Here is a 20,798-nt window from a genome sequence, read left to right as displayed (position 1 = left end):
CTGAAACAACCACGGGATAGATATAAACGACAAGGACAAAGCAAATTACCGAAATGAAGGTGATAGACCATTCAAGGAAACAAAATTAGAAATAGGATGTAGAGTACAACAACGTATACCCTTTCAAATAGCAATAGGTTGATTAACTTCCTTAAGTAAGTTTGGTAGAAACTTAAGAGGAGTATCTTTAGATGGATTGACAAAACTGGTGAAGGGCACATTACTAGGCACATCAGTACTTCTCTTGGAACGTTTGGAGTAGACCCGCAATGGTGGTGGATTTGGATGCGACTCGGTGGCTTGCTTTCCAAGTAAATCTGTGTTCATCGCCACAAGAAGAGTGGTAGAGTGTTTAGAAAGTTGCAATGTCTTCCCATTATCTAAGAAATATGTGTATTTTCAAAGAAGGGGACATCCATGGACACATATCGTCACCATGTGATAGGATTATAGCATTTGTAGCCACGTTGAGTATTTGAGTACCCCAGAAACACACTTTACAACTTTGGGTTCAAACTTATCAAAAACATGATCAAATTGATGTACAAAACAGATGCATCAAAAAAATTTAAGAGGAAGAGAAAAAAGAAGGATGTTGGGAATACAATACAGAAAAAAGGAGTTTTACCTCCCAATACTGACGAGGGCATTCGATTTATAAGATAACATGCAGCTAAAATGGCATCAACCCAAAAACTCTTTGGAACTTTCGTGTTCAATAATAATGCCCTATCCACTTCAAACAAATGACGGTTTTTACACTCCGCAACTCCATTTTGTTGCAATGTGTGTGCACAGGATATTTGATGAATGATGCCATGAGACTAGAGATGGGAGAAAACGATTTGATGTATGCTCCTTGGCATTATCTGATATTAGAACACGCACTTTAACATCAAATTGAGTTTGGATTTGTGCATGAAACTCTTTAAAACACATAAACACCACAGAACGATCTTTCAGCAAATATAATCATGTTATTTTAGAGCAATCATCTAAAAAGACTGGACTAACTTGGACAACAAATTACATTTATTGGTCATATGATCGGAAGCACCAGAATCAACAATCCATGAAGTACTCGCAGAAAATCTATGACAATATGTACCTAACTGAGCAAGGGTAACAGTGGAGGAAGAGGCATGAGTGGAATGATCTTTCAGAAGCTTTGCATATTCTTCCTTGGACATATTGATTGTCACCTAAAGCACTTAGCTCAGCAGGAGTGGGAGGATTGGATACATAACCTTCTGAACTATCCTCCAGTGAGTTGAATTGATTAGCCCAGCTAGGCTTCCCATGTAAATCTGAACATGAATCAACATTATGATTGTTGAGGCCACAATGAGTGCAGTGACGATTAGCACGACCACGACCAAGGCCACCTCCAAATCTACCGCGTCGACCATGACCACCTCAAATTCCCCAATCACCTATGCTCGCTGCAGAGATAAAAGCTGAACGATTTGATGAAGTAGAATTCTAAGTAGATATGCCCATTGTCCTCTGAACTCTAGCGAACGCTTCTATCACTGAGGGAATTTCACTACCTCCAAGAATCTGGGACCTCACAGGCTTGAACTCAAGTCGAAGATCATTGAGAAATTTGACAACACGAAATTCTTCTATTTGCCTATGCATAAGTCAAGATCTGTTGACAACAGTTAGGTATACATTCAACTCTTCCCACATGCCGCGCAGGACAGAATAATATTCTCCTACACTTCTATCTCCCTATTGGAATGCGAATATATTTTGTACAAGCCCATAAATATGGATTAAGTTTTTCTCAGTAGAATACATCTCCTTCAAGGTGTCCCAAACATCTTTGGCTGTTTGGGGGAAGATTACATTGGTATTGATGTGTTTCCATGCTATTCCACAACAATGCCCTAATTTGGGCATTCTCTACCACCCAATCATCATAATTTGCCGCAGTGATATTAGGTTTAGGCGATGTCAAATACTTAACTTTTTTCTTTCCAGTCAAAAACTTCTACAGATGTGGCCCATTGTAGATAATTCGCGCCATTCGATTTTGTTGATGTTATTTGGAGAGGCACCAAATCAGATGAGGATAAAATACTGCTCTTGGGATCATTTTTGGAATCCATCTGAATAACAACAAATAATTTTTCTTAAACACAAATCCTCCAACAAATTGACCTATTAAATCAATACTTGCTTCCGAGCTGCAACTTGTCTCGATCAACACAATAAAGGGGAGCTTCATGAAACTTTTGAATATTCATACTTCAAATCTAATTCCATGCTTCAAAATTGATCGTACATTGCATATTGGATGAAAGATGGCCCACTTTGTCCCATCACGTAGCTAGAATGCAAAAGCAAACCTTACACACCTTCGTTAAACACGATTTCACCACCCATCACATGGGGGTACAACAACTGGAAGAGATTATGTTAGATCTACCCCAAACACATTAGGGTTTCTCACCAGAGAGAATGAAAAAAAAGTAAGATAAAGAAGAGAGAGATCAAGAAGAAGAAATGGATCATAATGTTGATTCATGCTATGAGTTGTGAGTGTCCCTCCACCCTTGCCCAATATGTTCCCATGCGGAGTTCCACCCCACGCGTGCGGAGGAGTATTGAAGTCCCTTGATATACATTGATATGCCATCCTCTAAAAGCCCGATCAGTTAGAAGATGGCATATCAATGTGTATCAAGGGACTTTAACACTCCCCCGCACATGCAGGGTGGAACTCCACACGGGAACATACTGAGCAAGGGTGGAGGGACACTCACAACTCACACCATACAGCCCCCTATGGGAGAATATATTAAGGAGGTATATTTGCTTCTCCTAGGATTCGAACACATAACCTTCCACTCTGATACCATGTTGATATTGGAGAAGAAAAAAGAAAGAATGGAAGAAAAAGAAGAGAGGAAGAAAGAGGGAGTGGGATGCTCAACGCAAGCCCCACACACCCCACTTTTTGTTTTATTATACTAGGTGAAATTACAAAAATACCCTCAACACTTAAAAAGAGCTAAAGACCTATGTACACATAACCCCAATGCACAAAGACCAAACCCACAATGCATAAAGACTAAACCCAAACAAGATGATCACACGTGTGATCACGTCACACGTGTGACCATTCTAACACATCGTACCAAAACATTCTAATTAAAATCCAAAAGGATCAGGATAAGACACCCTAAAAGCAGTGTTCGAAATATCGGTATCGCACTATGTATCGCACCCCTGGGATACAGATACGTATCGGTTATCGCACGGGATATATCGTTTGTATCACATAATTTATCACACTTTTTGGAAAACATGGGGAAACATTGGGGAAATGGTTGAATTTTTTAATGAAACTTTGGGGATTGTTAAAAAAGCCCTTAATACACACTCTTAAATCATAACATCTCAAAAAAAATATGCACATAATAAGTTTCCTTTGTATAGGGTCCTAAGCTATGCGATGTTTAACTGAACTAATGCAACTATATTTAAATTGGATGCATGATATTTATAAATATATCATAGTTATGTATGAAAACACAACCAATTCATTGAAAAGACAGAATAACTAAAGAAGTAAAATTTGAGAACTATACGTATCAATGATGGGGACATGAAGTGACATCACCAAGTTCTGAAGGGCCCACCATGATGTATGTGTTGTATCCACACCGTCCATCCATTTGAACATATCATTTTAGGCCATGAGAAAAAGAATGAGTCAGATCCAAAGCTCGAGTGGACCCCACCACAGAAAATAGTGGAGAGAGTGACGCCCACCATTAAAAATTTCTAAGGGCCACAAAAGTCTTTGATCAAGCTGAAAGTTGTTTTTTTTCCCTTTTTTCATGTCTGTCTTAACTTATAAACAGGTTGGATCTCAGATAAACATCATAGTGGACCCACGATCTGGGTTTTAACGCTGGGCGTCCCTCTCCCCACTGTTTTCTATGGTGGGGTCCACTCCAGATTTGGATCTCACCCATTCTTTGTCTCATGCCGTAAAATGATCTAACCAAATGGATGGACGGTGTAGATACAACACATACATCATGGTGGGCCCCACAGAACTTGGTGACATCACTTTAGTAGCAGGTCTGGCTACGCGTCATGAGAATCCAAGGACGCGGATTTCCTGCGCAAGCCATTTGCAGGAAGTTCCGGCGCTGAAAACTTAAGTGGGCCCAACGTGATGTTTGTGAGTAATCCACTCCGTCTTTTTGAGATCATTTTAGAACAAGGAGCCAAAAATGAACAGGATCCAATTTTCAAATGGGCTGAAAACATAAGGATTGAACATCCACAGTCGAAATATTCGTGGGGCCATAAAAGTTTTAAATCAGGTTAATATTTGTGATTTCAGTTCATCTAAGCTCCATGGGCCCCACCATAATGTATTTGTTTCATCCATTCCGTTCATCCATTTTTATGGATCATTTTAGTGCTTGAAACAAAAAATTATAGGGATATAATCTCATGTGGACCACACCACAGGAAAACAATAATGATTCGATATCCACCATTAAAATCCTCTTAAGGCCCACTGTACTGTTTATTTGACATCCAATCTGTTGATTGAGTCATAAGGACCCAGATGAAGGGAAAAAATAAATATCTGGTTGGATGAGAAATAAACACCACTATGGACCTTAAAAAGGTTTCAACGGTGGAAATTAACAGTTCCATTGTTTCCTGTGGTATGGTCCACTTGAGTTGTGGATATGGTTCAATTTTGGGCTGAACACGTAAAATGATCAGTAAAAACGGATGGACGTGATGTCCAGCAATTTTGGGGCCCACGTGGTATGCATATCTCATCCAATCCCTCCGTATCGCACCATGTTTATTGACGGAAACGGATTGGCTACTCCACCAGCCAATGGCTGATGGTCGGTGCTCTGTGGGCCCCACCATGATGTATGTGTTTCACCCATGCCGTCCATCTTTTTTTCTATATCATTTTATGATATTACACAAAAATTTAGATATATTCCAATATCAATTGGACCACATTACAGGTAACAATGTGGAATGAACGTTGACCATTAAAAACTTTTTGGGGTCCATAAAAGTATTGGATCTAGTTGATATTTGTTTTTTCCCTTCATCTGGGTCTGTATGACCTAATCAACAGATTTGATGTCAAATAAACAGTACAGTGGGCCTGAGGAGGATTTAAATGATGGATATCCAATCACTATTGTTTTCCTGTGGTGTGGTCCACCTGAGATTTATATCCCTCTCGTTTTTGGTATAAAGCCATAAAATGATCTTTAAAAATGGATGAACGGAATGGATGAAATACATACATTATGGTGGGGCCCACAGAGCACCGACCACCATCCGCAGGCTGGTGTCAGGGGGAGTATCCAATCCGTTTCCGTCATTGACGACCCCATTGCCACATGACCAACTTATGTGGGTCCCACCATGATGTATTTTTTGTATCCACACCGTCTATACATTTGAAGAGATCATTTTATGGCATGAGCCAAAAAAATGGGTCAGATCCAGAGCTCGAGTGGACCCCACCATAGAAAACAGTGGAGAGAGTGACTCCTTAAAGGTGGGCCCTTAAAATTCCTAAATTTAGGGATCAACCCCTTAAATTAGATGGGAAAATGGATGGACGGCGTGGATAGACATCATACATTAAAGGTGGGCCCAACTAAGTTTACTGAGTACAATAAGAGCGTACTCCGTAACCCACCGCACGATCGAAACCCCCTTTTCACCCCATCTCTGCGCCCTTCTTCTTCGTTTTCCCTCTCCTTCACGCACGCAAAGGTTCCGACGATCACGGCGGCGACAATTCTCGTTCCGGAGGAAGGGGTTCCTCAATCTGGCCCGATTTCTCGCCGGAATCTACGAGAAATCCCCACAGATATATCGTACTTACCTGTCGAATGGCCCACCTCCGATCACCAATCTTCGCGGGTACTCTCCGATTTCTCCTCTTTTTTTTTTCTAATTCAAATTTTTTTTATTCTCCACCTATACGCATGGCGATATCATGCGATATCTGAATTTTTGCATTTTTGGTATCTTCCGGGCATTATCGCCCGGGAATCGTCTCATTGGGGGCCGATAACGATAATATTGGCCGATAGTATCGATATTTCGAACACTGCCTAAAAGTTTGTCTAGATGAAAAACTCCCTGGTGGTCATCATTTACGGAAACTATAAAATAGGAACTACCACTTCGAAAGAATCTTAGCTGTGACATCTCCTATTAAGGGACACAAAATGAACTTTAATTATGAATGGCATACCTTTCTTAAGCTTATTCCGGAAGCTCCTTTTCCTGCTAAATGCCTTCTCCTGCAGTTGTGTAAAGAACAGTCCAGTGATGCATTCAACAAGTTGCACAAATGCAAATTCAAGTCAAACTCAATTTTGGTTCACAGGAGATCATATGACGGAATCCAGTCAACTTATGATAAATCTTAAGCAGTTGGGGAAGTATTTCATCCCATTAAATTTTAGTTTTTTGAAGCATTTCTCATGTAGGCACATAATTCAAAGTATTATATGAAACACAATTAAGAGCACTAGTCTGCTTGGCCAAACAAATGTACAAGTAACTTCTGTTACTATAAGGAACAGTACAACCATACACATGCACCCCATCATGGGGTTATAGGCCACACCCTAGTCTCTCCACCATCAGCTGATTCACTCATTCTAGCCCCAACAATAAAAAATGAACAATTCCAACCATTTGTCCACATTCAAGGAGGCTCAGTTGGAAAATCAGGATCAGTAATGGAAGGTATTATTGGGGTATCTAATATCCACCATTCGGCCCACCAGATGAATGATTTAGATCATCAAACAGGAGCCTATGTGCCCAGTCAGTTTATTGGTCCAAGCAAATGCTCTCTTTTTCTACAACAGTAGGCAGTAAAGTGAATAGAAGAATTACCACAGGCTGTCCCAGTTTCCCTGCTAGACGCACAGCAGCAACAAGATCATGGTTGGATTCTGTGAACAAGCTTGTGACCAGTCCAGATTGACCTGCTCTTGCAGTACGGCCAACCCTATGCAAAAAATCTACTGCAGAAGTTGCAAACTCCGCCTTAATTGAAACAAAAGAGTGAAAGTTAGTTACTACTTACTCCCTAAATTTGAATGATGTAACCTTGTTAAATCTCGAGTCACAGAGATAGCTTTCAGCCAACACATGCATTCGAGTAACAAGTTCAGATGCGATGCTCAATTCCCAAAACATTGTCCGATAAATATTTTGAATATCTTTTTGTCTTGGGTCAGAACCATAATCCAAGGTTTTAGGAGATGTACTCCACGAATCGATTGTTCGACCATTAAGTCCTTTTGCACGCAAGTGGCTCCAACCGAATCAGATTGGATAGCCTATAAATTTTGTTTCTAGTGAGAAAAGAAGAAACATATTCATAAAAAGGAGCATTTCTAAAGTGTTTATGCTTTGGACCAGGATGTTTTGGAGAAAAAAAAAATGTCAGACCTTTTTGGCATTCATATTCTTTCAAATAAAAAATCTGAAGAAGTCAGGATCCTGCACTGTTCCAAACAGGCCCTAACAAATCATTTCTCAGTTCCTAGGATCCTGTCACATATGTGAAAACAGTTTGGAAAAATATCTGAATAATCAAACCAGAACTCACTATATAATTGCAGCATGACCCACGGCAGCAAGGTATAACTTTAAATAGTTGATTAAAAAAACATTGCCAGAGTAATGCAGGAAGTGGAAAATTGTGCACCTGATCACAAACTTGTAACTTGTAAAGGAATGCCACACATTCACTAGAGCAGCCAAGATGCCAAGAATGTATTTTCGCCCAGGCCACAATCCAGAATGTGAGAAACCTTTGTCCAAGTTAGACCAATGTTTAAAGCCTCAACAGAAGTCTCTAACTTGGCCAAGAGCAAAAACCAGAATTCACAAGATAATCAGCGACTTAACAACACGACAACAAGGTATGTGGAATAGTTTCAAAAATGAATCTCAACATAATGCAGGTAATGTAAACCTATGCACTTAATCTCAGTTTTTGACTCATAAAGAAGAGCAACAAAACAAGGAATGTTTCAACATGCCACCATCCAATGGTTGGAATCATTTGATCAAAGCGATTTTCGGAAGGATGGATAATCAAGAGATGGGACACAAATGAAGGATGTCTGCCAAATAGAATGTTTAAAAATGAATTTCAAGTTCCAGTGATTTCCAAAATGTTTGCAAAGAGTATAATAGTGTGTGTGTGTGTGTGTGTGTGTGTGTGTGTGTGTGAATAAAGGTACTATGAAGTCAAGCTTTGTGAGCCCCACCATGACATGTGGCAGACATCCACATCAATTAGATTTCCCCCTTCCAGGGTGGGCCATGAGCCTAAAACCCAGGCCAATCCATGACTTAGGTGGGCCACACCACAGATAACAGTTGAGAGTGGATGTCCACCCATTGAAACCTTCCTGATTGCCCATTGAGATGTGGTTCAGACATCCAGCCATCCATTGTGTGTCCCACTTGGATGAGGAGTCACACCAAATTTTAGGCCATTCCAAAACTCAGGTGGGACCCACCAAGTGCTTTAGATGTTTTAGGCATGATTTCACATGATTTTAGACGGTGTGGCCCACCTGAGTTGTGAATACAGCTACTTTTTTGGACATCTCGTAACCTAGAGGGGACCAACCAAATGCACAGCGTGGATGTCTACCACACATCACAGTGGGGCCCACAGAGCTCAACCTCATAGTACCTTTACCTTTTCCTATATATATATATATATATATATATATATATAGGCTGGTTGTCAAACAGCAAATTAACAAATCCTAGGATGCAATTGTACTAGAATAGCTGTCCTACGGCTTATCGTGGTCGTCAAATAGCACCAAAAGAATGAGATTTTCTTTTTCTCTTTTCATTGGAAATAAAAGAGATCATCATCATCATCATCTAAGCTTTATCCCAACCGATTGGGGTCAGCTACATGAATCCTTTTCTGCCATGCCTTTGGAATGTCATATTGTTTGGATTCATGTTGGAAGTTACGATATAAGTTTGATGCCAGTTGCCAACCTGACACAACCCTCTATCTGTGCTGGGGACCAACAATGAGAGCACAAACTCCAAGAGGCACAATTAATTGACTATTACATAGGTTGATTACAATCAAGCACTATCTAATAGTCTATTACATAGGTTGATTACACTCAATGAGTTAAACAAAAGAGATCATTCATTAAATTAAAAGACAGGAATAAAAAGATCCATCAAGATGATGGATGAAAGATGCCAATACAAGTAGACATCATTTGCTAAAGAATGAGAAATCTAGCTACGGTCTGCTAAATCAACAGATCAAGGTACTTGCTAAACCACCACCCATCAATTCCGAAAGTACAACAAAATCATGAAAAAGATACTTTTAGTGATTGCACCAAAAGCACGTACCTGAATAACATGTGAAACATTTGGAATGTCAAGACCACGTGCAGCGGCATCAGTGCAGACAAGTACACCCCCTCCTTCTTGAAAATCAATCAAAGCCTTAGCCCGCTCCTCCAAAGAGCTGTCACTGTGGTAAGAAATGCACTCAACACCTACTCTCTGCAATATTTTAGCCACTGACTCGACCGCATCAACGGTATTCGCAAACACCATGGTCCGACTACCATCATCATCAGAATCTATTGCTTGAGAGTTAAAACCTTGCTTTACAGCATTAATGAGAACATCAACTTGTGTATCTCTTGTAACTTCTATCCATCTCTGCTCCAACCTGGACCCAACAATAAGAAATTCATGTCATCATGAAAGGATTGAAAGTTGAAGCGCAAGAAAACATCACAAACGATTCAATGCAGTGGAATGTGATATATTAGTTGATATGATTATATATCCTGGATGCATTGGTTAACTAATTTAGTTGTGTATAGATATTTGGATGAATATCACAAATGAAAATGTGGAAGCTATTTGTTGTTGCCAAGAACATGATCATATGCCAATAGGGAATTTTTAGTGGCAAATGGTAATGATGCACTCCACAAGCCCTGAAAGACATTCAAGGACAGGGAAAGATATTCAAGTACACATGCAACAATGGGGAATTCAAACTATTTCTTAAAGGTAAATCAAACTAATGAAATTGGAGTCCAATTAGATGTAGTGGTGATCATTCTTTCCAATAGCAAACGGACTACCTACCTACCAAACAATTCACAGGAGGTTCAGATGGAAAACATGCAAAGGAGAATTCCACATATCTAATGTCTTGTTCTTTTCTCTACAGAAATTGCTAAAAAAGAAAAATAATAATAATACTAATGTGACTGGGGCAGCGACTTGCGCTCATGTCATCCCAAACCCGATCGACCCAACCTGACTGAACTCAGGTTGGGTCAGGTTGTCAGGGTACTCGGGTTGGGTTCGGGTGGAGCAAATATAGGTCGGGTTTAGTTGGGTTGGGATATAATCACATGTATTTGGGTCCAGTCGTGTTGGGTCGGGTCCCGTTGGGCAAATGTAGAGGTCTTTGTTGGATTTCTGGTTGGGACGGGTTGCAGGTTGGGTCATCTTGAGGTCGGGTTGGGCTCAGGTTGATCGTCATCCTGACCCAACCCACCCAAGTTGCACCCCGAAATGTGACTTAAACGAGCATAAGCTAATATAAAAACGATTACCAAAGAACAAGTATAGGGTGCTGAGCTTCAGCAGACTAAAGAATGAGCATAATTTAATAATAATAAACTCTTCTTCTTCTTTTTTTGAGAGGTAATAACATCATTCCCCATGCACAAGATTCCATACATGTGGGGACCCAAATGTTTGTTGACCCAGACCATAAATGAGATCAGTGTTTTATGCATCCTCAATATCCAGCCAACATATTCGGTATGGCTGGTCAGTGACACGATACCATCTTGGAATACAATTGAAAAAAATTAAATTAAATTAAAATCAAAATCAAAATATCAACAATAATATGGCCAATATATGCCAATATATTGCACCATCTGCTATATTTCCCAATATTCCCATTGATATCTACGATATTTAGCCATATCTGCCATATTTCCCTCTTATGTCTTCCACTTAGATAACTTCAGGAATCGGTTTCTCTTGATTCATCTTTTCTACATCACGTCTCATCTTCTTTTGTATCTTTTAATCATGGAAGTGATTTCTAATCAATGTTCGAGTTGTCGTTATCGCTACAAGTTTCGCTAGCCAGAGATAAAGATATAATATCGTTATCGCTGATAACCGGAAATGGGGGAGATGCATGGGAAAATGATTGAATTTTTTAGTGAAACTTAAGGAAATGTCTAAATACAGATATTTGCATATTTAGTAATAAAAAAAATTGCACATGGAGTGCATACATAATAAGTTTTTATTTAATAGGAGCCAAAAACCATGTGTTGTCGTAAGAAATCAATCCAATAGGAACACAACAATGGATTAAATCCCATTAAATCAATGAATAAGCAAACAAACATGCATAATGTATGCATACATTACACATCAATGCATAAATAAACATATAAGCATGACACAAATGCATAATGATCCAACCATCCAACCATCACATCCCATCCATCCAACCATCCATCCATTCATCCCATCCATTCATCCAACCATCCTATCCATCTATTCAATCATCCAAACATCCATCCATCAATCCCATCAATCCATCCATCCATCCAACATCTAACCATCTCATTCATACATCCAACCATCCCATCAATCATCCAAACATCCATCCATACAACCACCCCATCCATCCATCCATACATCCATCCAACCATCCCATCCCATCCATCTAACCATCCATCGAACCATCTCATTCATCCAATCATCAAAACATCCATTCATCCATATTCATCCAAACAACCATCCATCCATTCCCATCCCAACCATCCATCCATCTAACCATCCATCCATCCCATCCAACCATCTATCCATCCACCCATCTAACCGTCCAACCATCCCATCTATCTAACCATCCCATCCAACCATCTCATTGATCAATCTATCCATCTGTCCATCCAACTATCCAACCATTAGATCCGTCCATCTAACCATCCAAACATCCGTCCATCCCGTCGATCCATCCATCCATCCCACCTATCCATCCATCCATCCCTCCATCCAAACATACATCCATCCATCCATCCCATTTATCCATCCATCTAACCATCCATCCATCTACATCCATCCAATCATACAACCATCTTTTCCATCCAAACATCCATTCATCCCAACGATCCATCCAACCATCCAACATATTTTTATTTTATTTTAAAAAATATTTAAACAGATATTTTTAGCAAGTGTCCACCAATCAAGAGGTGCCACGTGTACAATTCCTTACTACCCGTGTATCAAGCATCATACACCGCCCGAGTAACATATAAGGCCTTTCATGCTCATTTATTAAAATGTCAGAAAACAGTTTTTTCCTGGCTCATTTATTAAAATGTCATAAAACAACTTTTCTAGGCTCGTTTATTGAGAGGAGAGATAGCCTTTTTAGCTCATTTTTCAAATGAGCTAGAGAGAGAGAGAGAGAGAGAGAGAGAGAGAGAGTTGTAGCCAAGGTGTCCCGTATCGGTATCGGTTGACGTAACGGTGCCCTCCGAAACCGATATGGATACGGGGGCGTAACGGCCCGTAACGGCACAAAATTTTTTTTTTGCCAAAAAATTATGAAAAAATATGGATTAAATCCGGAATATTCTAAGCATTCCAAATATGCATTCATTTATAAATTGGAACATGTTTATGATGGTGTAACGGTCCACTCTTTGGTGAGAAGTTGTATCGAACTGTCTGATTAATTTTTTAACTAGGTAACTTGAATTTGACTACAAAATTCATATATTTAATTTTTTTAAATATGTAATTTATATACTTAACAACTTGATATCATTTCTCCCCATAGTTCTTTTAAAAAAATGAAATTAAATTCAGGTAGATGGCGTTGCCAATTTGGGGCTGACTTGGAGGACCAATCTATTCTCCAAATCAGCCTCAAATTCATGTCATTTATTGTCATTATCCCACTTATAAATTGGTGGACATTTATTGGATAATGAATCATAAAAAAAAATAAAATAAAATAAAAAAATCAAAAGGCCCTATTTTAAAAAATAAAAGCTCACAAATTAACAATTAAAACTATTCAAATAATTTGATTTTGGCATTGTGAGTTAGCAATTGCAGTCCATAATTTAATTGTCAAATTTTAAGTTAATATGTCTCGTGTACAATTTTTTAAAGCTTGAATTAGGAGGGACTCAGATGTAAAGTGCAGCACACGTGTCAAAGTTTTTTGGGCCCCACCCGTGATGAATGTGTTATATCCACACCGTCCATCCATTTTGCCAAATAATTTTAGGGCATGAGCCCAAAAATGAGGCACATCCAAAGCTCAGGTGGATTGCACCATAAAAAACAACAATAATTAAATGTTCACCGTTAAAATTTATTGGGGTTAGAAAAGTTTTAGATCAAGCTGACATGTGTGTTTTCCCTTCATCCACGTCAATGTGACCCAATTAATAGGTTAGATTGATAATAAACATTACAGTGGACTTTAAGAAAATTTTAATGGTGAGCATTCTATAACCACTATTTTCTATGGTGTGGTCCACCTGAGATTTGGATATTATTAATTTTTTGAATCCTGACCTAAAATGACGTGGCAAAATGGATGGACGATATAGATAAAAAATATACATCATAGTGGGGCCCACTCGGATCTGATCAGATATGGAAAATAAACATTACCGTGCGCCCTACAAATTATTTAACCGTGAAAATCATTATCTCTGTTGCTATTTTTGGTGTGGTCCAGATGATCTCTGGATATAATTCATTTTTTGGGTGGTGTTCTAAAATGATCTCTGAAAATAGATGAACGGTGTAGATGTAATAAATACATCACTGTGGAGCCCAAATAACTTTGATCTCCTTTGAACCGTTCGTACAACTCGGAGCTCGAGGACTGTCAGCGCTCGTCTTTGCGTGACACGTACCTACAGCAGTAGCAGCTAGCCGCTGCAAATTTAAAAAAATGGAGAGAGAGGGAAACGAAAAGAAAAAAAGAGGGAAAGAAGAGAAAAGAAAAAAAGAGGGAAAGGGGGAAAGAAGAGATTGAGAGAGAGAGAGAGAGAGAGGAAGAAGAACAAGAGGAAGAGGAAGAAGCCGCAACGCTTAGCAGGCCGGAGCCGCAGCCACAGCTACTCGAAAAGAAGAAGAAGAAGAAAGAGAAGAAGAAGAAGAAAAGAAAGAAAAAAAAGGTATGTTTTTTTTTTTTTTTTTTAAAATTTTTTAGGGCCCCTCACAGCCTTTACGGTCACAGAATTCCGTAACGGCCGTTTCGACCCCCTATCGCATAACGGGTCCCACCGTTACCGTTACGTATCGGCCGTTACGGCCGATACGTAACCGATTTGGGATACCTTGGTTGCAGCAGATAAAGAAGAAGAAGAAAAGCTTCCGATGAAATTCCCTCCCCTTTCTCATTTTTTCTATTATTTTTTATTTTTAGGCTGTTTATTCAAACAACAATTTGTTTTCGAGCTAGTGCGATAACTAGTGAGGAAATGCCGATTTCTCCACCAAATCGAACCTCTAATCCAACGTGCTTTCATAAGAAGTGCCGAAAATTTCTGTTTAACTAAGATCCAAAAAAAAAAAGATGTTTCGATTTTTTTCATAATTTCGGAGGTATTTACGGTCCTTGTTGTCTCGCAGGTGTCGACATCCAGCGAAAATATCGCCTATTTTATCAACAACTCTCGACTTTTGTGGTGGATAAGCACAAATATCAGCGATAAAATGATGTTTTATTGATACTAGTGATAATATCGCGATAATATCAATGACATTTGGAAGAGAAAAGATATAAATGGTGTTCGTTGTTGCAACTCCTTCGACAACGATATTATCGTCGACAATTAAAACATTGCTTCTAATCACTTGAACTCCCTTGTCATGTCTTCTTCATTAGAAAATATTGTTATTTCATCCACCTACCAATAGCACTCTTAATACTCAAGTCTCTATACAATTTTCGTCTACTTCAATTGCTTCCAATAGTTTATCCCAATGGAACATTTGATAAACCACATTCTATCCCTTTCATTTGTAGGCCATTTTGATGCAAGACATGAAATTCAAGTATGATGTGCAAGATTTTTGAGGTGTTAGATCACACTAGTTCAGAAACAATTACACAAAATTCCACATCCCACACAAAAGGTCAAACACTCAATCAAGGGGAATCTTATGCAGATCCAGACCTACACATACTAGGGCCGGATCAATCAAAATTATAGACCAAACAAGAATCAAAGGAGGGTAAATTCATCCACACATGCACAGAAATAATTTCCCCAATCCAAGGGATTAAGAAATTTCAATTCGAGGAACCCTAAGGTTGAAAAAATGGCATAAAATTGGGAATTTGAGTAATTTAGGGTTAGGTTTAGGGATTTTGGGTGAAAGAGGAGTGAAAGAGAGGAGAGAGACAAACCAGAGAAATACCGCACGTGTGGACAACAACAATGGCCCAGACACACGTGCGTGTGATCCCAGCCGCACGTGTGTGGAGCCCACTATTCAGAAAAATGCCACCTTGGCCCTAGTCGGCCAGGGATGGACTCCAAAACTCTCAAATCTCAGCTCGATCCGATACACGGTTTGTGCGTGGTGCTCCGCCGAAGTTTCAGCCCTCCTGCAGGGCCAGATTCTAGAAATCTGTTGTAGAAAGAAAAATGGCTGCAATAGAGGATGGATTTGAAGCGTAGATGATTGTAGGAGAAGAAATATGGATGGAAGAAGGTGGGGGTGAATCGGGATAGGTGTGGATTCGCACCATGGTAGTCAGCCCTTCGAGAGAGGGAGGGTTTCGTACCCAATTGAATCTCCACAACTCAGAAATTTAAAAGAGCAGAAAAACGCAACAATTTTATTAATCTTCATTGAATAAAAAAGACTACAAGGGGTGCCTATTTATAATAAAACCATATACCCCAAAACTCGCGCCATGTGCGCAACCTATTACTTGGCAACAAAGTTATAAAAAATAACAACTGATCAAAGCAATCTAAACCGTCCATGATACTCCTAATAACAATAATAAGCAAAAACCAAAGTACTAAATTATTGGAATAGTGGGCCACAATCATGAAAACCCATGGTGGGATTCACATGACTATCAGGTCCACTCCAACAAACCAAAACACAGCCCTCTAACTAGGGCCTCTAACTAGGAGGCCCTCCCTGGACGTCGTCATTGATCCAGATCGATGGTGGGGCCCTCCTCCTCCTTGTGTATCTGCGGGGCATGCATGTGCGTGAGATGTTCCCATCATATTTGCTCCAGAAGAACCTACTACTTACCTCGTAGTCTACCCTTGTTACACTAGTACTCGGAATAAGATTACACTCAAACTTAGCACAATACCAACTTTTTTGTGCTAACTTGATTGTATTCTTCTTGTTTTATTGTATATTGTTTGACATTCAAATGCTAAGAACCCATTTTAGATATAAATGCATCACTTGTGGCCAACAGTGCATAGCTTTTTCCAAACAATGCAAAATTGTGATGCATAATTTTTCCCAAGTGTGGAATCATGTCTTTAACATCTCCTAAAGTTTCATTGGAAAATTCAACTATTTTACTAAGGGTTCATTGACATTGCTTCTGGAAAGGGAAAATTTTATTTTCAGTAAACAATGCTCCGATATTGTTCTTAGGATTTGCTTATGCAAAATCGATACCAATAAACATGTTTTGTAAGTACTAAAAAGGTCATAAGTGGGTTCATCACAAAAGTGATTAGTGGTTCAACACCAAGCTCTGCGACAACTATAGTACAAGGTACACCACGGTAGGCAACAAAACCAAGGTCTACAACAACTATTGCACGAGGTACAGTCCCCAAGCTCTGCAGGGCCCACGGTGTTGTTTTTGACATCCATTTTGTCCATCAGGTGTGCCCTCACATGTCAACCACATGTACCAAAAAACAAATTTAAGAGAAGAGGCCCACTGGAAGGCGAGGGAAGACTAACCTAACACTACGACATAAAACGTAAAAATAAAAAATAAAAAATAAAAAGAAGAAGAAGAAGAAAGATTAGCAGACTTTGACGCTTTTACATAAGATGCCCATTATGAAACATCAATCTTCACTTTACAAACGACCTCTACCATAGATCCATTGTTCTGAAAACACCGACTATTCCGATCCTTCCATATAAACCAAAAAAAAAAAATCCATCGCAATTAGCCTCCAAATTGCTTTCTGAATTTACCCACTTCATCTCCGTGACAAGCCCATGGAAGATATCATCATTGACAAGGAGATATGGAAGAGAACAAGGAAATGCTCTCATACTCTATGAGCAAAGGGGCAGTGAATAAATCGGTGGTAGATCGACTCTGCATTCCCCACGCATATCAAGCATATGTTGGGAAGAATGAGGGATCTCTTTTGAAGGTTATCAATGGTAAGCACTCTCTTCCTTCCCAATGGCCACACAAAGGCCACTGCCCTAAGAAGGGCTCCGTAAGACAACCGATGGAATGGAATGGAATGGAAAGCGAACTGAGCGGCTTAGAAATCAATCCGTAAAATGAGCGCACCAAAAAAAAATATAAACATGAGCTATGAGCTCTTCAGACCATCGAATCCTCTTCTTTACGCGAAGGGATGACAAGTTTCGGATAATCAAGCAAACTAAGTATTTCCTCAAGCTCCCCATCCAACAAATTCCTCCGACATGGAGTAGACCAAAGAGTAACAATGATCCACAAAAGTGAACCGGTCTAAGGAAATACTAGTGATTCTAGGAAAGATCTCTTGCAATGGCCGATCTCCACACCAAACTTCCACTCAAAAATGAATGTGATTCCCCTTTTCGAGATAGCAAGAAATTCCTCTATGAAACATTTGCTCCATAGACACAGTCGCCTTTAGAACGTTAGAAGCGCGATAGAGAGGAATTTTTATGCTCCAACCACCCGTCTAAGTGTCATATTTGGAAACTAGAAGCTCCCTCCATAATTTACTCACCTTAGAACTAAACCTCCAAGGCAACTTTCTAAGAAAAGCAACAGTCATAAGACCCAAATCTTTCAACCCGGCTCCTCATTTAATAGCATACAAACTTCTTCCTTTTAAGCAAATTAAACTTCCTTTTTTCCTTGGCCCCTTTCCACAAGAAGTCTCTTCTCAACTTTTCAAGTCTATCCAATACCAATTTTAGACATTTGAAGAGGGACAAAATAAAATCGCATATTAGAGAAGGCCGCTTTAATAAGAGTTAGTCAACCTCCCAGTGAAAGGCATCAATGCTTCCAACTTGACAACTTCCTTTCAATTCTTTCAATGACCTTATCCCACAAGTGCTTCATTGGCCTTCCTATACAAAGAGGCAACCCAAGATAAGTGGAAGGGAAAGCTCCCCATTTGTACCTGAAGACATTCGCCAACTGAATAATTCTTTATGATCCACTTGAATCCTCAACATTTCACTTTTAGATAGGTTAACATTTAGACCTGAAACCGCTTCAAAACAAACAATAATTTTATAGAGATTATCTACCGAGGTCATGTCTACATTGTAGAAAAGAATCGTGTATTCGTACATTGAAAATGACTAACTTGTACCCCCGCATCCACCACTTTGAAACAAGAAATTAAGCCATTTTTCTCAGCTTTGTGGAGCATCATACTAAATACCTACCCAACCACAACAAAGAGGTACGAGGATAAAGGATCGCCTTGTCTAATGCCACAAGTAGATTTAAAGAAGCCCTTTGGCGACCTGTTGATCAAAATGGAAAAAGAGGGAGATTGAATACAAGATTGAATCCAACCCGCTCTGCATTTGAGGCCACATCCTACCTCTTGGGCATGTAGTCTAAAAATTCATGGTCAACGTGCACGTAGGCCTTCTCTATATCAAGCTTGCAAACCAACCCACTCTTTCCATCCCTATGCTTGGAGTTGAAACATTCGTGAGCAATGAGGGCGCTATCCAGAATTTGTCTAATTGCGACAAAGGCTCCATGGTTTTCCAGGATGATATTGGATAGAACACTTAGGGCGTGTTTGGGCGGTGGGATTAGAAGGGATTAGGTGGGATGGGATTCAAAAAACATAACTATTACCCATGGCAGGGATTGTCCCCTGTTGCCATGGGATAAGATTAATGCCATGCTTTGTTGATAATACGGTGGTACATTGAATGGATATACCCACTATCATTTAAAATTACTGAGAATAACACACGTGTTATATCTAAACCGTTCATTTGTTTTGTAACCTCATTTTATGGCATGGGCCTAAAAATGAGGTAGATCCAAAACTTATGTGGCCCCAAAGAAGTTTTCAACGGTAAGTATTCAATCCCCGTTGCTTTCTATGGTGGGGTCCACTTGAGCTTTAGATTTACCTGATTTTTTGGCCCATGCTCTAAAATAATCTCGAAAAATGGGTGGGCGGTGTGGATATAGCCCACACATCATGGTGGGACCTACACAACTTGCTAACATTGAGTGAAATTGGCACGGGACCCAATGCAATTCCATCTAATCTAATTCCAAGCTTTTCCATTCTTCCCAAACATGGAGTGGAATTGGCACAGGACCAGATGAATCCCATCCCACCTAATCCCTTCTAATCCCACTGCCCAAACACGCCCTTATAAATCTTCGAGAAAAAACTTTGGCTCAGATCTTGTATGGACCCCCAATAAGGTTAATAGGTCTAAAGTCTTTCAACATTTCCGCCCCTTCAATCTTGAGAATAAACGTGATATAGGTCGCTCCAAGGTCATTTGAGAGGAGACTTCTCTCAAAGAATTTTGAGATAAAATCCATCACATCTCTGCTAAGCATCGGCCAAAACTTCTAAAAGAACATCATCAAATAACCATCAAGACAGGGAGCCTTATTTCTGCACATTGAATCAAGGGAAGATTTGACTTCTTCTAAAATTGGCTTCTCAAGAGAATCTTCTTCCTTAATAGATAAAGCGAGGAAATTCCAAGTTATCCAACCGTAGCCCGTCCATTCATCACAAGATAAGATATTTTATAAAACGGGACAATGGAATCATAGATTTGCCCCTTTTCCAAAGTTTTAGAACCATCCACCACCAAGTTGTTGATTTTGTTAAACCAAGCTTGAGCGCTAGCCATACTATGAAAGAATAGCAGTTCTTATCCCCTTCTTTTAGCCACAAAGCTCTAGATCATTGCCACCATCTGATTTTTTCCTCTTTTGAAAATGAAGCATACTTTACAAATAAAGTTGTTCTTTCGTCTCTTTCTTCCTCCTTTAATTGATCAACTTCCTCTTTAATATCAAGCTCTTGAATCTTCAAAATAAAGTTAAATTCTGCTTCTCTAGCACCCAAAACCTCTTTCTTCCAGATTTTTTTTTTTCTTTTAACATCTTGAGCTTGCAGCTTAATTTGAATCCCGAATAACCATCCACTTCGAACAAGTATCCCTATTCAGTAACCAGATGCTTAAAACCTACTATTTCCAGCCAAGCCAATTTAAATCTAAACAGTCTTAGGCCCAAATTTACATCAGTCACTTCCAAAACAATCGGCCTATGATCAGAATTGGTCACAGACCCTGTTGATTAACTAGAGAAAATTTCTTGAGCCAATCTTGAAAAACTGGGAATCTATCGAGACGCCAAAGAATTGCTTAAGCTTCATTGTTTCTCCAGGTGAATTTAACTTCCCTTCCAAATCATGAGA

General features: G+C 39.4%; 1 protein-coding gene across 1 annotated transcript in view; it reads right to left on the bottom strand.

Moving 5' to 3' along the window:
* LOC131255464 (DEAD-box ATP-dependent RNA helicase 22) overlaps positions 1-20,798 on the bottom strand; it is a 44,742-nt gene that overhangs the window by 5,336 nt on the left and 18,608 nt on the right. The window contains exons 5-7 of the mRNA XM_058256192.1: positions 9,451-9,778; positions 6,931-7,083; positions 6,278-6,326 (exon numbers count right to left, since the gene is read on the bottom strand). Of these exons, the coding sequence (XP_058112175.1) occupies positions 6,278-6,326; positions 6,931-7,083; positions 9,451-9,778 (530 nt within the window). The remainder of the gene's footprint in view (positions 1-6,277; positions 6,327-6,930; positions 7,084-9,450; positions 9,779-20,798) is intronic.

This window comes from Magnolia sinica, chromosome 9, assembly GCF_029962835.1.
Source record: "Magnolia sinica isolate HGM2019 chromosome 9, MsV1, whole genome shotgun sequence".
Taxonomy (NCBI): domain Eukaryota; kingdom Viridiplantae; phylum Streptophyta; class Magnoliopsida; order Magnoliales; family Magnoliaceae; genus Magnolia; species Magnolia sinica.
Note: the sequence above shows the minus strand (reverse complement) of the source record. Positions and strands in the feature narration are given on the sequence as shown.